General features: G+C 42.9%; 1 protein-coding gene across 1 annotated transcript; it reads right to left on the bottom strand.

Moving 5' to 3' along the window:
• Nucleotides 1-1854: 1854 nt before the first annotated feature.
• Dapl1 (death associated protein like 1) lies at nt 1855-21004 on the bottom strand. Its single transcript, XM_052182519.1, has 4 exons — nt 20874-21004; nt 11126-11213; nt 9597-9657; nt 1855-2138 (listed from the first exon to the last, which is right to left on the bottom strand). The coding sequence occupies exons 1-4, from the start codon at nt 20929-20931 to the stop codon at nt 2022-2024; spliced, it is 324 nt and encodes a 107-aa protein (XP_052038479.1). The 5' UTR covers nt 20932-21004; the 3' UTR covers nt 1855-2021.
• Nucleotides 21005-21441: the final 437 nt, after the last annotated feature.

Genomic DNA, 21441 nt, shown 5'->3' with positions numbered 1-21441 from the left:
GCTAGCAGCTTTTAGATGAAGATGTAGAACTCTCAGCTCCTCCTGTACCGTGCCTGGCTGGACCCTGTCATGCTCCTGTCTTGATGATAATGGACCGAATCTCTGAACCTGTAAGCCATACCCAATTAAATGCCCTTTATAAGACTTGCCTTGGTCATGGTGACTGTTCACAGCAGTAAAGCCCTAAGACATCCTTTGTCTTTGGGCACATCTCTTTGTCGTTTCTTTGATGCGCCCCATGTTTCTCCCTTCAGACCCAAGTCTTTGGCATTCCCCTGGATTCTTCATGTTGGGCTGCATCCCGCACTGTTCCTCTCTTCACTCAGTCTGGAGCGTCTACCATACACTCACTACTCTTCCTTAAGTAGCTTTGATGTGTCTTAGGGGTCACTTTGTCTTGAAGGTGTCTCCAATGGGGAGATGTGTGTGATTGCATCCGTTTGACAATGATCACAGAGGGTAAGTGGATTGTTTAAGGTTTCAGAGCCAGTAAGGTGCAGAAGCAGAACCCTGTCTCCTAAATCTTAGAATCTCCTGACGCTAGTTCAGAGTACAGTGTGCTGGGCTAAGCCTAGGCCAAGTGGTTAGGATTATTTCATGGACGCATGCTGATACTGACTGAAAGCTTGATATTGCCTCAAATTAAATTTCTTTCTTTCTTTCCTTCTTTTTTTTTTTTTTTAATACTTTTTATTAACTCTTTGTGAATTTCACACTAGGCACCCCAATCCCACTCATCTCCTCCTCCCCTCATACCTTCCCTCTGCCCTTGCAACTTACCCCCAACAGAGAAAAATATCTCATCATGGAAGCTGTAGTGTGTCACAGTGTGTCCCACAGTGTACCCCTTGTCCACACTTCTTTGCTTGAAAATGCTCATGGCAATGAGTCTGATATGAGGCCTCTGGCTTCTGCTTCTCTATCAAAACTGGAGCCTGTCTGGGACTCCTCTCAGATATCTGGCTGTTGCCCTGTGTCATGGAGATCCTATAGTTTTGGGTCTGTAGGACCGGCCCCTTCATGCATCTCAGCACGTCATCTATGGGATAGAAGTTGGATGGGCCAACTCAAAGCCCTGGATCTGCCTGAGAGGTATCTGAGCTGGTCAGTCCACCAGCTCTCCCATTCTTACGCCTTGGGTCAGCTCTACCCTGTGCCCAACTGAGATACAGTGTTGCAGTAGTTGAGGGGTAGGCCAGCTCTCCTGCTCTGATGACCTCAGGGCTAGCTCTTCTGCCTGCCAGAGGTGGCAAGGGGCAAGGTGTGTGTGTGGGGTGTCTCTCCCTTGTCTATGTCACCAAATAGCAGACAAGTGGCAGGGTCAGCTCTCCCACACTCAAGGCCTCGGGGTCAGTTTACCTGTGATCCCAGCCTTACTGTGATACCCAAGTGAGGTGCAGGGCCCACTCTCCTCAGTGTTACAACTAGTGAGGGGTGTGGGCAGTTCTCTCATGACTTGGGCCAGCTCTCTTACCTGCTGCCATAGATGTCGAGGGATGAGAGAGAGAAGCAGGATGTCTCTCCCTCGCCACTGCCCAGCAGACAAGGGGCAGGGCCAGCTCACCTGCCTCTCTTAGGTGACAAGGGTTGGGGACAGCATCCCTCCCTTGCCCAGGACTCAGCATAGCAGATGTGCTAGGTGTGCTTTCCCCATCCCACCCCCAACCTTTGTCTGCAAGGAGAACTGATTATGTGTGGAGCAACTCAGAGTCAGTATCCAGGAGGTAAGCACTGAGCCACTGTGGTAGATGGACTAGTTAGGTGTCCTGGTCATTCTCACAATGCTGTCGAATGACATAGAGAGTTCCAGTAGGATTCTGGCACATAACAAAAGGAGCACAGGAATGAACTGGATTCATAATTCCAGAAACTTTATTATCTAAAGTGAGAAGGGAAGATACAAAAATTGTTTTATTTACCAAGCCAGGGCAGCATGCCTACAGGAAGTGGTTGGCCATTTTTTTTGCTGAGCTGTCAGATTGCGGGGAAGTTGACCAGATGGCTGTGTTTTCTATCCTGGCCTAACATTTTCGAGGCTGCTGAATAATGTAGGCCCTCTTCAGTGGAGCAGCCTTCTCCAGAGCAGGTGTGGGTTTCTGATGTGCTGTGTGAACTGTTGCTGGAAATTTATGGTTGAGCTAAAGGTGAGAAGGGAAGAGGAAATAAACATATTAGACCCACTGGGTCACACAATAGCACAGTAGTAAAAAGCAATACATTGGTCAAGCCACAGTCTCTTCACTCTCTGAGACCCTCTGTCCACAGCACTGCCAGTCCTCCGCCTCTGGGAGTGTGTGTGTGATACACTGTTTCCTTCATAATGTGTCTTTACCTTTTATCATCGTAAGAGTATATGACATATATAAGTAAGGCTGGCCTTGAACTCATGATCCTCCTGCCTCAGCCTTCTAAGAGATGGGATCAGAAATGTGCCATCACCCCATGCTATATATTTGTTCTGAGGTCCCATTTTTGAAAAGCAGAAATAGTGAGACAACCCTGTGCCAGTGCTCCGTAATATTAAGAGTGATTTGAACATTAGTGTGTGGAATCATTAAATTCTACGAAGCATGTGCGTATATTAAAAAGAGGTTCTGAGGGTGGGAAAATTCTTCAATTAATTATTAAACAACCACGAAAGAAGAGCCCCTGAAAGAAGTTACAAAGTTTCAGTTTATGTGTTAGGGCAGCACATCTGAACTTGTAACTTTTTTTCTGTAAAGTGTGTGATTTTTGGCCATTTCTCCTAGTTCAAACTAAACAGTTTGGTGAAGGAACACTGAAAACCCTCTAGCTTCAGGTGAAAACGATCCTCATTAGTCAGCCGTGAGGAAGTGGGCTTACAAGCGTTCAAATTAACACAGACCAGGAGACTTGCTGCCCAGAAGAGAGATTGCCTTTTGACCAAAGGTCCTGTGAGATTTACGTCCAGTGATGCTTGAGATGGGAGGGTTTGGGGCCTGCTGAGTGATTTGCACACTTTTCCTAGGGAGAGTGTGCACTCAGTGACCTTTGAGCCTGTTCAGTTTGGGGTTTTCAAATTCATCAATACTATCCCAAGGTACCTCACAACCAGGCAGTTAGCCACCAGGAAGTGGGACCTTGGCTTGCTAGCATTGGATTTATCACTATTGAATCTGAATGCCCTTGCTTTGACACTTTTTAAATAAAAGCAGAGATAAATTGTTATGACTCTGAGGAGCACATTGTTTATGGTTGGACTGAGTTCCTCTAAACTAGGGAGACCATGCGCCTTACATCTCTTCTCAAATACCCCTGGCTAAGCTACTGCAAACAGCAGGAGCTTTCATGTGAAACCTGACTCTGAAAAGTCTTCTTGGTCTTTAAATGCAGATATAGACACACACATACACACACACACACACACACAGATACACTATACACACTATATACATACTACATGCACATGCACACACATACTATATACATACTACATATACACACACACACACAAACACACACACACACACACAAGAAATTTATGCCCAGCGGTGTTAAAAAGGCCTATCTCTGAGGGATAGGATCATGGGAAATTCTTAGTGCTTTAGTTATATGTATTATTTTACTTTTTTTTTTTTTTTACAATGAACAGATACATTATGTACTAATTAACCCCAAGGATGGTCTCCTGCTGACATTCTGGATGAAGGGATCAAAATAATTTAATATTGGTTGTAAGCGTTGTTTTGAAGTCTGAAAAAGATTTTTTTTTAAAGTCGGAGTAATTATCATTAGTGTATATGTGTTTTGCAGTATGGGAAATGCTTTTGTTTTGTTTTTTTTTTTAACATTAGAGCCTAAGGGACATTTTGGAGGTCACTGACTTTAGTGGTTTGGTTCCAGAGTGGGCATTTTAGCTTCATCTAAAACAGACGAGCTATTTCAGGTTGACTTTAAATCGCACTATAAAAATCACAGATAGGAACAACAACCCCGAAGTTTACTGAAGGTCAAATGTGAGGCAGAGGGACAAGCAAGAAGATGATGGTCTGGGCCGTCAGTCAGAATGAGGAGGCCAAGACAGGAAGTTGGGACAGGACAGAGAAAGCCACCAGCCACCATTGTTGTTTGAGTGTGAGAGGTAATGGGCGGAGCTAGGAAACCGGAAGGGAGGCCATGCCAGAGCACTAAGTGGTCATTGTCTGTGTCCTGGATGATCTAGAAAATTTAAGGGCTTTGTCTCTGGGATCATTTTAAAAATTATGGTAAAATTGATCATTTTATCTATTTTAAAAAGCATTTTACAGCTCAATAACATTAAATGTATTCATTTTGTTGTACAATCAGCACTACCACCCATTTTTGGAACTTGGTCTCCAAACTGCAACAAAGTGCCTATTAAACAACATTCCCTTAGCCAGCCAGCAGTCATGAGTGCCTTTAGTCCCAGTACTCAGGAGGTAGTCAGTGAGTTTGAGGCCAGCCTGGTCTATAGAGCAAGTTCCAGGATGGCCAGGGTTACAGAGAGAAACCCTGTCTCAAAATAAATAAATAAATAAATAAATAAATAAATAAATAAATAAATAAACCATACACAAAAACAAAACAAAAATAATCAAACAGAAAACCAATATTCCTTATCTTAGCTAGTGTTTCTATCACAGTGATAAAACACCGTGACCAATTATTTCACCATATACCTTCAGGTAAATCTATCACTGAGGAAGTCAGGGCAGGACTCTGGAGGCAAAGGCAGATGCAGAGGCCACAGGAGAAGCTGCTCACAGCCTTACTCTTTCTGTTTTGCTCAGCCTGCTTTCTTATAGCACCCAGGACTACTATCCCGGGGATGGCACCAACCACAGTGAGCGGGGTGGGGGGAGTAAGGTGGGGGGGTGGGGGGGGTGGGGGGTGAGGGAGGGCCCTCCCCTCTCATGTCAATCATCTCAACTGCGGTTCCTTCTTCCACTTGACTCTGTTTTGTGTCAAGATGATATAAAAGCAGGCAGCACACTCCACAATCCTCCCTCAAGTCCTTGGCAACCCTGTTTTATGGTGTCTCTATGAATCTGACTATTCTAGATATCTCATACAAGTAGAATTCAGGCATTATATTTCTCATTACTTACTTTAGTTAACATGATAGAGTCAAGGTTTGTTCATGGGATAGTACTTGTCGAAATTTTCTTGCTTTAAAATGAACAGTACTGAACTATATACCACATTTTGCTTCATGAATCCGTAGATAGTTGGGGAGGGGTCCTTTCTGCTTTCTGGCCCTTGGGAATGATGCTACGATGAGCATTGGAGTCCAAATGCCTGTTCAAGTCCCTACTTTCAAATGTATGTGTGTGCACAGGAAAAGAGTTGTAAGATTATATACAATTATATGTTTAATTATTTAAGAAATGAGTTCAAGGCCATCCTGGTCTACAGAGAGTTCTGGGATAGCCAAGGCTATACAAAGAAACCCTATCTTGAAAAACAAAACAAAACAAAAAGAAGAAGAAAGAAAATGACTAAGAAATATGTTTTTAAAAAAATATATTTTTAAATGTTCAATATTCTTCTTAAGCCATCAGGGAAATACAAATCAAAACAAGTCTAAGATTCCATCTTAACAGTCAGAATGGCTAAGATTTTAAAAGAATGACAACAAATGTTGGTGTGTCTGCGGGAAAATAGAAACACTTGTACAGTGCTTGTGGGAGTGTGGAGTGCAAACTGGTATGCATTGGTTCCACCGTGGAACTCAGTATGCAGGTTCCTCTAAAATCTCTGAATAGATCTAGCAATCAGCCCAGCCACAGCATTCTTGGGCATCTACCCAAAGGGTGCTGTATGCTGCCACAGACATACTTGCTCACCTATGCTAATTGATGCTGTATTTACAAAAGCCAAGAAATGGATGTCCATCATCTGACAGCCGGATGAAGAGCACTGTGGTGCATTTACCCGATAGTATCTTATTCACCTCTTAAAAATGGAATTATGCATTTTATAGATAAATTAATGGAGCTATAAATAATCATCTGCAGTGAGATAATGCAGACCTAGAAAGACACATGTTACATGTTTTCTGTCCTATGTGGATGTTGACTTGGAATCATTACATAAGTGTGCCTCATTTAGACTACCATATAGGTCAGGAAACTAGTGCGGAGCCCAGAGATGGTCTTTCAAGGGAGAGAAATAGAATATGGTGATATAAAGGGTCAAAGAAGAGTAATGGAACAGAAAGGGTTAAATGGGGGTGGGGAAGTGGGCAAGCAGGGTAGAAGGGGGAATTTAAGAAGGGGTGACCAACACTAGAGATCATTTGAAAGAGTCATATAGGAACTTGCTGGTATTGAGTTTTCCTAAAATCCATATACACATACACATGCATATACAGAAAGAGTTTAAGTGGAGTTATCCTGTAATGGGGTGAGGGGAATGGATGCCCCTACTAAACACTGCAGACTAGCAGATAAAAGGCCCAGTGCCAAGAGTGGATTACCTATTTTCGGGTTCTTGGCCAGCAGGGTCCCACAGATCATCAAACATTGACTTTTGGCATTGCTCTTGGCCATCCTCCAGAACTTGACAGCCATACTTTACTGCAGAAAACACTGTAGGCTTGAGTCATAGAACACGCAGAAGCCAAAATGGTACTGGACCTAGAAGCGTAATCACTTCAGGCTAGAATCTTAGCTTGGAAAAGTTCTATAATTTGAATCATCAGTCATCATAAAGTGACAGTTTTAATAGAATAGAACTTGTTTCTTGTCTGAGTCACTAAGGTTATGGTGTGTAACAGAACATGAGGAAGAATTCAAGATTGATGTATGTGTGTGTGTGTCTATGTGGACTCTTTCTCATGGTTCCATTATAGGGGTGACATGAAAAACAGATCAAGAGAGAATCTTGTGTTGACTTCCTTCCGTAGAGACACCGGTGAGCTCAAAATCTCTATTTTTGGTTTTAGGGAGAACAGCATAAGAATTCTGATCAGTCTGTCTGCCCGGAGCTCTGAAATAAACTCTAGATGGAGAGAGATCGGGGCAGGTTCTGCTTTCGAGCCTGAGGCATGGTGGTGTGAGTGGACCCCAGCACCTCCGTTCATCTTCCCGGGCTGTTAAGTTCCAACTCCACTGTTGGCACTGACATTTCCATGCCCTGTTAAGCCATGCACTTAAAGCAGTACACACACTTCACATCAGTGACAGTCAAGGGCACTCCCATGGATGTGCTACTCTGTAGAACAAGAGCCCTCCTAATTTCACAGATGACTTTGATAGTTTCCTTTCCCAGGATGCTGTTTCACCAGCAGCTGGGAAACTTTGGCCAAGGGATGACCCAGTGCCTGGCAACTTGGGAAAAAAATCTTTAAAAAGGAAGCATCTTTAAAAGCAGAAAAAGGGGAAAAAATTTAATTAGATTCTAATATCACACCTTTACATAACATGTAATATTTAACCAGATACCTTTGTGTGCTGAGAACACAACTTGGTATCTTCCCCCACCCTTTGTCTTAAAAAGAAAAAAAAAATTAAAGTACCACAAAACTTTGAGGAAGTACATGACATCTTAAAGGTCAAGTTGCTTTTGAAAGTGGCCAGTAGAAATTAGTCAAGGCCATGTCTCCAGATGTTAGCACAGAGAGCATTTGGGCTATCCGATGCCTTTTCTTCCCCCCTCCCCCCATGCCTTTTCTTCCTCCCTCCCCCCATGCCTTTTCTATAGAGAGACCAGGCTATGTGTACAGCCATCGGATGATGCAAACATTCTGTGTAAGGATGGAAAGGTAGGGAAGGAGGAGAATCAGGGTAGGGGAAGAAGAAAGGCTTCTGTATGGGGAAATAGAGGGAGGAGAAGGCTCACGGTGCTCCTTACCCAGACTAATCCTGTCCCAACCCTTTGGGGAGTGTTTTCAACTTCCCAAGTCTCAAACCCTAGGTTAGTAGACCTAGGAAATTTCTTGTCATGACTGATTGGTTGATGAGGCCTTATAGGAAGTGATCATCTTAGACTATTACAGTTCTAAAATCAAGATCAGAAATATCATGGGTTCCTGGGACTGGACATAACCAGCTGAAAGTGGGAAAGAATGTTAATAAATGCAGAAAATATGGTCCTTGATTACGCTGCCATATTTCTTCTGAGCAACTGTTAGGTTGTCATGGCAATACATAGTATGGGTGATGGACCACTTTAATACTGGGGAAAACATCAAAAGAGGTGTGTAGCTCTACTTTGGGTTTGTTTGTTGGTTTGTTCTGTCTACCTATGTAGTCCTGAACATTTTGGAACTAGCTATGTAGACCAGGCTGGTCTTGAACTCACTGAGATCCACCTGCCTCTATTTCCTAAGTGCTGGGAAAAAAGGCATGTACCACTATGCCCTTCACATTGAGTTTTATTCTTATGTACACTGCGTGTGCAAGTGCGATGGAAGACAAAACGGTAGCTGCCTCAAAAAGGAGTGGGTGGAAAGAGATAGAGGCTATCTGATACCCTCTTATGGTCTCTGTGCGCATGCACAAATGCTCACACAGACACGCAGACACAGACATACAAACAGACAGACATACAGAGATACACACAGGGAGACAGACAGACAGTCAGACAGACACACACACACACACACACACACACACACATATGAGGTTTTGGCACCACTACTTCAAAGTATAGCCTCTTGGCACACTGACTCCTCATGAAAACCTCACAGGCAGGGGGTGCAGGAGCCCCTCTTCCTACCCAAGGGACAGGTTCTCTGCTCCTGTGAACCTCTTTCCCATGTCTATCACCCAAGAAACTGATGCACATCTCAGGAAGGGAGACAAGAATTGACCCACATCCAGAGCAGAGAGCAGACTTAGCAGCAAACTGTCAGCTATTCTTCCGGCCCATTCGGTCCTCTAAAAATGATTTATCTTCACTAAATGGCTCAAGGTTTCCACTTCCTTTCCCTTTATGCTGCATTTGGAAGATCTTGCTCTGTGATGGGCTATTGGATACTCACTTTTCTTCCTGGCCTAGCTCCTGGGCCTGCAATAAACTTCTAGGCCGTTTCTCCCGCTAATTCTGTCTACTGGTTTATTTCAGACTAATTGCTCAAGTGTGGGAGAGAAGGTGGAAACTCCCTTACAACTTTAAGTCTTTAAACAGAGGCAGCTCTGTCCTGTTCCTTCAATTAATGAGCGAGTCGAAGAGAGAGCGGCCCTCTTTAACACTGTTAGGATAAATGTGTTTGTCACCGGAAAATAGAATAAGGGTGCACAAAGTTTACCTACAGAGTTTAGGGTGTGGGGAGGAGGTGGCAATCACAGAATCCCAAAGTGCTAATTGCTGTCTGCTCAGTATGACTCTCTGTGAGCTGTTTGAGCTACTTAGAAGAAATCCAAGCTCTAGAAGGAAAGATAGTAGCAGCCAAGCTTCCTTATGTACTTTACCTGATAAACCCTGCTGGCATCTGGCTGCCTCCAGCCCCCAGGCTCTCAGCCCTGTTCCCACCACTGCCACAAATCAGGTATTTCCTATGGAGGAGCAGAGGTGCAGGGGAAGGGCCAGAAATGGCTGGAGTCTTAACACACAAGCTGCCATTTGTAAAAAGCTAGAGCATCTTCTGTATCGCCTTGTGCATAGCTTACCTTGTCCAGCGTGTCGGTCAGAGCATCCAACATCTGTATCTTGGTGACATTTGTGACAGCACTGTGAAGATGAGAAGATACTTTAAAGAAGATCCAAACCTTGGAGTTGGAATGTAGCTCAGGGGTTGGAAGAGTGTGTACCTGACATATGCAAGACCCTAGACTCAATCCCAGCACCTCCACAGTTAGTTTTTGCACTAAAAAGATGATTCACTCAGTAAGTGCTTGCTATGCAAGCCTAAGGACTGAGTTTGGTCAGTAGAACCCACAGTAAGTAAATAAATAAATAAATAAAACCAGATTTGGAGGTGTGTATCTGTTATCCCAGCACTGGGGAGGCAGAGAAGGGGGCTGGCTGGCCAGCTAGCCTAGCATATTTTGGGGAGGCCCAGGTTAATGAGAAAGCCTGCTATAAACAAAAGGTAAATTATAAATAAATAAATATATATCCATTATGTGTAATATATATTATATGTACTACATACACATACATATATACATATGTAAAACATATATAATAAATTATATATAAATATATGTTTTTTTGAGAAAAAATCTACTGGAGAGAATAAATGATGCATGTAATTTTTACTATGCTCAGCCAACACCTAGAGAACAATGTTCTGCCTCCGTGTACCCATGAGCCATGCCAAGCTTTGCAAACCAATTTGCTACTATAATTGACTTTTACCTTTTTATTGAAGTATTGTCTATATACTATAGGCATATAGTTTATGGTACCATAAACTGAAAACACTTGTCAATTCAGTGACCTTTGGGGAAAACCAGTTCCCCAAAACCAAGCAACCAAGCGGCAGGGATGAGTTCTGTCTTTGGCTTTCACTGGTAAGCCACCGAGAGGGGACATTCTTGTGTCTCCCTTCCTTCTCTCTGGCCACGCTGTGTTGGAGGAGGCTTTAGTCAGGGCCCAGTCTAGAGCGCAGCCGGGGGGCAAATCGCCTTTCTAGATTAGCCAAAGTGGGCTCAGTGAAGTAGAGAACTACTGAGAACGACACCTAAGGTCAACTTTGGGCCTCTACATGTGTGAACATACATGTACATGAACACTGCACGCGCGCGCGTGCGCGCGCACACACACACACCTGCAGAAGCCCAGTATAAGAAGTGAAAGGGACAAGGCAGTTACAGTCTGTTTCCCTCTACATTCTCCCTGTGAGACTTAAGCAGGCGTCTGAACATCCTTTTATCAACTCCTTTTGAACGACTCACTAGTGTTTCATGGAGCCCCATCTCTGACACAGAACTAACCGGGACATAGTAGCTATTAGTTTCTTAAGTAAGTGAATGGTGAGACATGGTCAGGTGCATGTAGGACCGTTTAGAAGGAGGCATCTGTGTGGCCACAGAGAGGAGATTGGTAGGGTGCCATGGGGACCCAGGGAACACTCCTGTTGGTAGTCCAAAGCACACTGCTCATCTTTGCCTGAGCCTGGCTGCCTCCCCTGAAATTCTTGGGGCCTTGGTTTGTTCTTGATTAATTCCGGAAGCTGAACTCTAAGCAATCCTACCTTGTTTTCTCCAAGCCTGTCTTTTTTGTGTGTCTTTCCAAAACGCCCATCTCTTGTTTTTTGGAAATTCGCATCCCTCCAGCTTTCACTGGGAACAGAAAAACCCACCAGCATGCATATTAGAACAGCTTTGTTTCTTAGAAAGGACTCGAATCCAAGTTTCTGGATTTACATAGGAAAAAACAGTTATCTAAACAACAGAATTAAAAAGCAAAAAACAAACAAACAGAACCCTAAGGAAGCCAGGTAGGGAGAAGAAAGGTCTGGGGTTTACTTTTTATGCTCAGAAAGGTGGAATCAAGGTTGAAGGGCAGAAGGTCACTCCTGAGTTTAGGAAGAATAGCAACATACTCCCTTAGGCATTTAGCGGAAATTTTTTTCTCTTGTTATCAAACCAATTACATTCTTCAAGACAGCAACCCATAATTACTATGTGACCCTTTGTTTTCCCACAAGATTAAAGCTTTCGCATGGCTTGCAGTTTTGTTGTTTCAACGGAAGCTTTCAAAAGCCAGATTCTGAGAGATGAGTCAAATTTCAGGGTGCCAGACAGACTTGAATTCAAATGAAGGGCTGTGAATTCCAGAGGCTGGCCTCCTTCCCCTCAGACCCCAAACATCCATGCTGGCTGAGCTCTCGGCCATCGTGATGAGTAATTAAACTGTATTAATAGTCATGCCATTCAAGAGTTCAATTAGTGTTAATTAGGCTACAGGTGACCTAAAAGCAATTTGAGTGTTTAACAATGTCAGCCAAAATCAGAGTTGAAAAAGGAACAGCCTGTTTGAGACTTCCTTCCTCTTTTTCCCTGAAAAATCACACATCTTAAATCTGACAAGCTTGAAGAAGTGGCTCCCGTGGACGCTGACTTGTTTGAACCTGCTAATTCTCTTTATGGAAACTTGGGTGATTTGCTAAAGCTAATTCCAATAAGGTAAAAAACAAAGAAAACTGATTTCTCAGAGCTTTTGTGTGCTGCCTTTATCATTGTTCTTATAAATATTAATACCTAACTATCCAGGCAGTGGTGGTGCACACTTGGGAGGCAGAGAGAGGTGGATTTCTGAGTTCGAGGCCAGCCTGGGGTACAGAGTAAGTTCCAGGACAGCCAGGGCTACACAGAGAAACCTAGTCTAGAAAAAAAAAACACCAATAAATAAATAAATAAATAAATAAATAAATAAATAAATAAATACTTAACTCTTTTGAGAGTATACATGCAGAAGAGGTGAGATCAAGAAACATGAAAAGGTTTGTGAAACCCTTCCCACCATCTCTAGCTCCCAGTTCCTGGTCTTTACCCACAGATAGTTTATACATTATTTGTTTTAAATGGCAGCATAAGATACTAACTGTTCTGTGCTTGGTTTATCTACCATCCCCACCCACCAACCATACATTTTATAGGACCTTCAATATTTCTCCTATTTTTATCTCTGTCTTTCTTCTCACTATCTGCTTTGCAATTCTGTTATGAAAACCTTCTGTGTTTCCTTAGCCACTTTACTAATGCTAAGCATCTCACGTGTTTCCAATTCATTGTGTTCCGTGAACAAAGTTTCCACGAGTATCCTCCTTACACATAACTCTGTACTAGCACACGTCTATCTATCTGTGGGGTGTATTTCTAGAAGTGACTTTGCTGGGTGCATTTGGAATCTTGTTAAATCTTGCTGCATCAGCCCTCCACAGAGGTCACACTGGTTTACAGTCTCCTCAGCTACAGCAGCAACAATTGCTTCTCCAGACAATGAGCTAGAAAATGTTTCATCTTATCAACCAGTAAGCTAAAAGTTACAACAATCATAGGCATGGAGAGGCTGCCCTGGATCTGTAAGTATCCGGAAGCAGATGGAGGCCCCACCTCCCTGCCTTCATTTCCTGCTGTTGGTTTCATCCAGGTCCCCTGCTTACTTCTACACGTTAGGTGCTAGAGAAGAGGAGGGAAACAGACAGGTTGGTCAGGGAGAGAAGATGACCCCACATTGCCCTCCCTGATTCTTCTTGCATTTAAACCTAGTGGATCAGCAGTTATTGCTTGCCGACTGTTTGAGAATTGGTTTGGTTCCCAGCACCGGAGGGAGCTCACAGTCCAGCTCCAGCTCCTGGGGATCTATCTAACACACACATGCATTAATATAAAAAAAAATGAAATCTTAAGCCTCAAGCTCATGTCAGGACTTGGAATATTAAGTTGGGGGTCTTGTACCTCTTTGTCTATTTCTTTTCCTAATAGACATAGATCAAATCTCCTGTCTGCTTTTGATCACCACTTTAAATGGCATGTTGGGGAAAATAGCCAAACTTAGCTCCTTGGGGCTGCCAGGGCCAAAGCTTTTGTTCTAAAACTCCAGATTACAGTAACTCATTGCTTTAATTTGCATTTCCTTTTTGTTATTCCAGCTTAAGCTTCTTTTAGGAGGTATTTGTATTTACTTTTCTATGAGCTGTTCGTAGTTTTTGTCCAGTTCTCTCCCCACCCTGCTGGATTACTAGTCATTTTTCATCCCTTTCTTACTTAATTTTAAGAGCTGTTTGTGAAATGCATTGCAAATATGAAACAGTTAATTGTGCCATTTACTGCTTTGTTTCTTACTCATTGATGTCTGCCCATTGTAAACTTCATGCTGATGCGGATTTGTCAATCTCATACGGATTTGTAAGGACTGTGATGTTTTACAGGCATTCTCTGCTGCCTTGTAGAAGCTCAGTGGTTTCATCCTGTAGAGTCAGACTCTGGTGTTAGACTTATGTGCTTGGTCCTCCAGTGATATATTTGATGCAAGTCATATGGAAGAAGCATATGTTTTGTTTTGTTTTGAGGCTGTTGAGATTAGATTTTGCACGGAACCCAGGACTCCCTGTATAGCCCAAGCTGGCCTCAAACTCCCAATCCTCCTGCCTTATCCCTGTGCCGCAGTTACAGGCGTGCACCACCACACCTGGTTTGATATGAGTTTTTTTAGATGATCTAAATTAAAAAATTAATCTTTTCTCTATCAGTTTGAAATGCACCTTTATTGCATACTGAGTTCTTACACACACAAATATGTATGTCTCTTTATATATGTAGACACACACACATATATATGTCTCTCTCTATGTCTAAGAAATATATGTATATATATGTATATGATGTATATGTATGTGTATGTATATGTATATAAGCACACATATATACATATATAATATATTAATATATTTAATATATATATATATATATATTAGATATGCACCACCACACCTCGATAAATTTATGGGTATTTTTATGTCATTGTACCCCTGGTGGTTCTGTGTTTGTGGATACATGTAGCTTTCTATTGTTTGACTCTTCTGAGTCCCTTGGGAATTTGTTCAGGTCAATCTTACACATTTATTCTGAGGCACACACTTCATAAGCACTTCTATAAGTCAGGTCTCTTCTTCAGGCCCAAACTAAGAACTTAAAGATGAAAAAATTAATTGAACGCCAATGAGTTTATCTTAATTGATTTTACATTTAGGATATAGTGAATTCTATTAATGCTTATTTTGGCTTTCTATAGATTCTCTTAGACTTTCCAGGTGAGAAAAAAATACATGTAATTTACAGAGAGAAATAGATCTCCTTTAGAAAAATGTTCAATAGTGGTGGTTGTGAACATCTTTGCCTTTCTTATTTTTAAAGGCTTGTGTTTCTTTATTAAATGTAATATATTCTTTGGGTGTCCATCTCTTTCTATATATTTATCTATCAACATACATAAACATATATTGTAAATTTTCATCACATTTAGGGAATAGTCTTTATTATCATTCTATTAATTGAAGAAATATTGAATTTCAACAAATGCATTTCCACATTTATGGATATGTTCATATGAGTTTTTCCCCTGAATGTGTTTCATTAATTAGATCATTGCTTCGGCAATGTTGACTGCATTTGGAAGGATTCACAGAGACTCCAAAGGAGGGTGCCCAGGGAGAGGGAAGGGATTTCAGTCACAGGAGGAGCTGTGGAGTCAGTCAGGCCACTGGAGGGGAGAGAGAGTACCATCACCAACGTTCTGAGGGGTCATGTGTCATATTGGGGTGATCCTAAGGAAGTACTGGACGAATTAGGGCACCTCCGCTCCCCTGAAGCCATGAGACTGCTGTGATTTGCCTATGGTTTGAGTTGTCCTCAAGGGACTGATGATCTGAGAAGCTGGTCCTCAGTGTGGCTATAATGGGAGTGGGATGTATTAAGAGGTAGGGCCTCCTGGGAGACCCTAAGGTCAGTTGGGAGTGGCCCTTGGAAGGGATATAGGGACCCAAGCCTATCTTCCTCCTGCCTTCTGCTGGGTGAGTCTAGCTCTTTCACCACAGAGTCTTCACCAGAGAGTCACTCTTCAGGACTGAGACCTAAACAAGCCCATTTGATTTATAGAGTTAGCCTGCCTGAGGTATCTCATTATGCTAATGGAACAGATGGATACAATGACTATATGCTAAGTATCTAGTTTTCTTTTAGTTGGGGTTTCCACATCCCTCAAAAAGGAATAAATCCCATTGTTCAAAGATCTGTAAGCCAGACTGGCCCAATGACTCAATAGGTAAGGCGCTTGCCACCTAGCCTGAGAGTTTGATTCCCCAGGACCCACATAGTAGGAGAGAACTGACTCTCGCGGATTGTTTTCTGACCTCCACACACGCATGTGCTATTGGGTGTACCATCCATACATATAAATACATATACATTTTAAACAATGGGGAATATTTTTAAGAAGATACATAAGCGTTTGGTTCATGGTAGACACTTGATAATTAGTAGTTATTATTTAGATTGATTGGCTGATTTTTGGCTTTTCAAGACAGGGTATCTCTGTGTAGCTCTGGCTATCCTGTAACTCACTCTGTAAATCAGGCTGGTTTCAAACCCAGAGATCTGACCGCCACTGGGACTAGAGGTGTGTGACGCCACCTTCTCCTGGCCTATTTAGATTTATTTTAGGTTGCTCCTAGATGAGAGGGCAGAGTGAATATCAGATGAGAAAGGTTTCCAAGCAGTTTGTATTATTCAGTGTGAAGTACATTGGTGGTACAATGGTCAGTGCCTTTTGGCGTATTGAGGAGGTTGTTCTGCCGTGAGCATCCTAGGAGATTTCTGGGGAACTTAGGAGAAATGGAGCAAACAGTTTCCATCAGTGAGATTCTTACTGTGATCCTAAACCTTCTAATCGACTGTGAAAAGAATGTTTATCATTTGCCTCACTTTGGAAAGAGTGAAACCACTTCACAGAGAGACAAACAGCAAAGGGTATTTTAGAAACCCACGCTGTAGGAGGTCCTCACTTTTAAGAATAAAATGGGAACTTAGGGAAGACAATTTGATTTGTGGCAAGGCACAGAAACCATCCCCATTCTGTGGGTGGATGTATTGATTTATGGAGTGAGGTTCTCACAAACTTATGGCTAATGAACCAGCTGGAACCAGTTTGTGGGAGGGTCATCTTCAAGGATCTGCTGGTCTCACTGGTCTCACTGGTCTCCCAGGATCTAGATAAATCACCACTAGAGACTACGACAATCACCTGACCCATTTTGTTAATACCATGGAAGGATTTCCCAAGGAGCCACTTTGTCTAAATCAACCCTTTTAAACTTACATGTGCCATGCAGTGGTGGCGCACGCCTTTAATCCCAGAACGTGGGAGGCAGAGGCGGGTGGATTTCTGAGTTTGAGGCCAGTCTGCTCTACAGAGTGAGTTCCAGGACAGTCAGGGCTATACAGAGAAATCCTGTTCCAAAAAACCAAAAACCAAAGCAAAACAAAGCAAAAGACCTTACATGCACCCTTCCCCCACACAACCCAACTTCATATTCAGAGAATAATTTCTTTAGAATCTCTGTGTAAATGCAACTGCAATTCAATGAAGTAAAATATGAATAGGTTTACTATCTTAAAGGACCATACGTGTATACTTGAACACAAATACAGTAAGATTTTCAGGACTTTTGGTGAGAAGAATGAATTAGAATCTACAGAAGTATAAAAAGATGTTCTTTTGGGTTGTTTCATTGTAAGTTGGTACAAGAGGAGTGAAACTTTCTCTTCCTGCCTCTGGGGTAGAGCTGAGCTCTTGTGGTAGATTTTGTGGTTTGTAATTTTTCAAAGATAGATCTTGTAGTTTCAAATTCAACATAATTTCCTGTTAAGATTTTTCCCCATTGTTTGGTAGAGAACAGTCAAGACAAAAACCAGTCTGTAAGAAAAATTAGCTCTCTCCTCAACCGTGGAGAATGTATTGAAAAAAAGCAAGAAAACACAGAGTTTGTACACACTCTGCTTTATGGCTGAAAACTTATTTGAAGATCTCATTAAAAGGCAAATGCTTACAGAACAGTTCAGGGTGCGTTCCAAGTTGACTTGTCAGAGAATTTCTAGTTGTCAATCAAGGGCCATGAAAAATTCTCAGTAAAAGAAGCCGTTTAGAGAAAGAAAGTTTTGTCACAAAGCCAGTTTTATTTTCCAGTCTCAGGGCTGTGTGACTTTAGTGTAGTCTCTTGGCCTCTCTGGGTTTCAGTTCGCTCCTTTGTGATGCTTCTCTGAAGAATACTGTTTATCTGGAGGGTCACTGCCACATCTAGAAGTTTCTATCCCCTCTTCCTCCCCAATCTGTCCTCTCTACCCTGCATGAGTTAGCTAGTTGGACTGATGAAAAATCAAGACTTCCTTCTGTTTAGCTTTCATGTCTTTAAAATTAAATTTTTTTTTTTTTTTGTAGGGTAAGGATCTCACTATATAATCCCAGCCGGCCTGGAATTCTCTTTGTAGACCAGGCTGTTCTTTTTTTCTTTTAAAGATTTATTTATTATATCTAAGTACAGTGTAACTATCTTCAGACACACCAGAAAAGGGTGTCAGGTCCTATTACAGATGGTTGTGAGCCACCATGTGGATGCTGGGACTTGAACTCAGGACCTTTGGAAGAGCAGTCGGTGCTTTTACCCGCTGAGCCATCTCTCCAGCCCATCACCCCCGACCATGCTGTTCTTGAATGTACAGAAATCTGCCTGCATCTGCCCCTGCGTGCTGAGATTAGAGGCATGCCATGGCTTATCTTTATTGTTTCGATAGGATATCATTTATGCATTATTGGAGGTTATATATAGTGAATCTCCCCAGCCCCGCTTGTTATCGTCGGTTTACGAGCACATGTTGTTGCTGTGTTTCTTTCTTGTCCCTCTCCCTCATTCTCAGATCTTATCTCCCTTGCCCTCCATTTTGATTTAAGTGACCATAGGCAGTTATGGTCACCTATGGGGTTCTTCCCGATACCCTTTCCCATAAACTTTCCTCTTTCCCACAGAAGCCAGAAAATGCCTCTTGCAGTTCATAGCTGAATCTCTGTACAGCTTTCTTTTTTGGGGGGGGTAAAATCAATTTAAAAAGGTCAGGACTGAAGATGAACTCCTGAGCAACTGCTAATCTTCCTGTTTGTCACGCGTCTGGCTTCCCTAGACCTACCTCTACTCATAAAAATTTGGTGTTGCTGTTCATGTACTGTTTAGTTCTTATAAAACTAAGAGAAGCCTGGTGATGGTGGTACACACCTTTAATCCCAACACTGGGGATGCAGAAGTAAACGGATCTCTGGGTTCAATGCCCGCCTGGTCTACAGAGTGAGTTCCAGGATAGCCAAGACTACACAGAGAAACCCTGTCTCGGAAAACCAACCCTTCCCCAAACAAACAAACAACCTAAGAGAAAGGTAAATCAAAAAAGCAGGAAATCCAGGCTACTTCCTGATTAACATTGTCTTGTTTCAGGGCATAGATGTAAAATCAAGGCTAACAGTGGTATGATATTTTACATTAATACACATAAAGGAAGTGCCCCTCCCCCACACATGCATAGTGGGAGAGTTCCCGCTGGCTGACTTCTGAGAGGTTTCATTCATGATTATGCTGCTAGCACTAGTGTCTTTCCCCACTGTGATTGTTTTCTGTCTGGACCACTGCAGCAGGTGCCAGTGAGGCTCCCACATCTGAGTCCAGAAGGATCATTCTGCCGACTCCAGTGGGTTTTACGAGGCCCGTGTTTTAAAGGGGCCATCACTCAAGTGTCAGGCATTTTATATTGACTTTATATTAATTTTCATCCTCACAATAGCCTTACCAGATTGATGCTATTTATTATCCCCTTTCAGAGGTAAGAAACCGAGAGACATATAGATGACAAGTGAAGTTCAAACCCGACCTTGTCCAGTTCTGACTGCCACGCCTCCCTCCCCCCCGCACGGCATTAGCTTCCTGCTGTTAGACATCTGTGTTTTGCTTCTAAATATCAGGTGAAGATTTAATACAATTTTTGGCACCTTATTGGCTTTGTTTCATAAATAAAACTTTGCATCATTGCAAACTGGTTCAGATTTGAGAGAGAGAGAGAGAAAGAGAGAGAGAGGAGAGAGACGAGAGAGAGAGAGAGAGAGAGAGAGAGAGAGAGAGAGAGAGAGAGAGAGAGACCCACCAGCGGAAGGATGGAGTTTCTTTGTTCTCTTGAGCTCAGTGGGAGAACAAGCCTGCCTTCATCTCCATCCCAATTATCCCAAAGCCCTTATCTGCAGTGTCACAGTTCATAATAATTCATTGTCATGCCAGAGGCACTGTGACATGCTTGATGGAGTCATGGTGTGCTATGTACACAGAGTAATTAGCAGTCATTAGTGATGGGGACTTCACCAGAAGTTCCCTGGTGGTATCATTCAAACTTCCATTTAAGTTTAACTTTGTGCATGAATGTACTGCGGCAAGTCCGATTTTTAGGTGGAATTGGAGTAGAGGCGACAGGAAGAGAGTGGTGCATTTCTTCTCATCTGTGCAATGTATGAGTTCCTCTCCTAACTAACCATCTTTGCTCCCTCATTCCTTTGCACCAGAACCTTTAAAATGTTCATGTTAAAAATTGCTAAATTCAACTGCAAGTATAGAATGTCAGAAAACTGACAAAGAAGATCCGTCACCGTGTCTAGAATAAGCTGGAAGACTTCTACTGGGCTGCCTTCCAGAAAGCGCTGGGTCTGTATTAGATCCTCACCCTTTGCAAAGCCTGTGCCTGTCCTACCTGCCAGCAGCTAAGAGGCCTTCCGCCTCCTCTTAGACCTGACAAAGAATTATACAAATAACTGGATTTGTAAATGCAGACAGGCATCAGAAAGCAGCCAGGCTTTTGAGATGTCAGGAGAAAAGTCAGTGGAAAGAATGTAACTGACTAAAAGTAGGCCTGTCCACGCTTGCCAACTATGTAAAGGTATGCTTAGTAACAGGAGACCCACTTCCTAGAGCCCACAGAGTTGACTTCAATAGTATGGATTTTTTTTTTTTAAAGGAAGACACTCTAGTTGTTAGAGCTCCTGTAGACCCTGGGTGCTTATTAAAAAAATGCTCTTCAGTTTATGGGTTGAGAGCATTGGCCAAGCCCAAAGACTCCCGAAACAGCAATGGGGTGCTGTATGAGGTCAGCTAACCGTGGACATCTTGGAGAAACCAAGTATGAAAGGTAGGGGTCCCCAACATGGTAACACCCCGGTGAGAGTAAGAGTATGTCACAACTAATCTATGGAGGAGCTCCGGCTGCTGGAAGTAAGGCGACAGTGGTGGGCTGCCAACCTCAGCTCGGTTGAGCTGCTTCTGGGACCTCAGCTCGGTTGAGCCGCTTCTGGGAGGACGTAGCGAGCGAGCACTGTAGCCTTTTGTTGTGGGAGCGAGGTCAGGTCGGGGGACTTACCTGCTGGAGCATGTCGCCCTTTCAGCGGGGACGGCAGAACTTGTACTTCGTTTGCCATCGCGCCCCTGTGCCTGTGTGCCAGTGCCTTGCTGTGGCTCTGAGGCTGAGTGCCAGCTGTAACTGGCTCCTCACACCTCACTAAGGCTTTATAGCTGCAGGGGGCGGGGCCCCTTAAGGGCATTGCTGAGCAACTGGGCTGGTCTTTAAGCTGCCTTGGAACCTGAGTCTCCTTGGCAAGCCTTCTCTTTCTTTTGTCTGGGAAAGCCAGGTAGATGTTTACAGGAGAGAGGGAGTTCTGAGGAGAATGTAGAGAAGATCCAGTCTGGATGAATTCTTTTTAACATCACCCATTCTCTCTGGTATGAACACTGTAGGTCCTTGTCACATTCAGGCATGTCAGGATGGACAAGACAGGGTCTTTGGTTTAAGACATCTGTGGTCTTTCTAAGAAACAATACAGGTGAACACCTCACCTTTTAAAGGATTCCCAGTGTTGAGAACTCATGCTAAGAAAAGAACTGCAGTGTGGACAGACTTCTGTGCAAGTATATTGATTATTTATTTCCTT

Source organism: Apodemus sylvaticus, chromosome 5 (genome assembly GCF_947179515.1).
Source record: "Apodemus sylvaticus chromosome 5, mApoSyl1.1, whole genome shotgun sequence".
Classification (NCBI taxonomy): domain Eukaryota; kingdom Metazoa; phylum Chordata; class Mammalia; order Rodentia; family Muridae; genus Apodemus; species Apodemus sylvaticus.
The sequence above is the reverse complement of the archived record's forward strand: the minus strand, read 5'-3'. Positions and strand labels throughout refer to the sequence as shown.

What these genes read in the sequence shown, in the direction of transcription:
- Dapl1 (XM_052182519.1), bottom strand. Translation starts at nt 20,931, where the DNA reads ATGGCAAACGAAGTACAAGTTCTGCCGTCCCCGCTGAAAGGGCGACAT. An exon ending in AGGGCGACATGCTCCAGCAG is followed by an intron (nt 11,214 to 20,873) that starts GTAAGTCCCCCG and finishes TTCTGTTCCCAG; the next exon opens with TGAAAGCTGGAGGGATGCGA. An exon ending in ACAGGCTTGGAGAAAACAAG is followed by an intron (nt 9,658 to 11,125) that starts GTAGGATTGCTT and finishes TCATCTTCACAG; the next exon opens with TGCTGTCACAAATGTCACCA.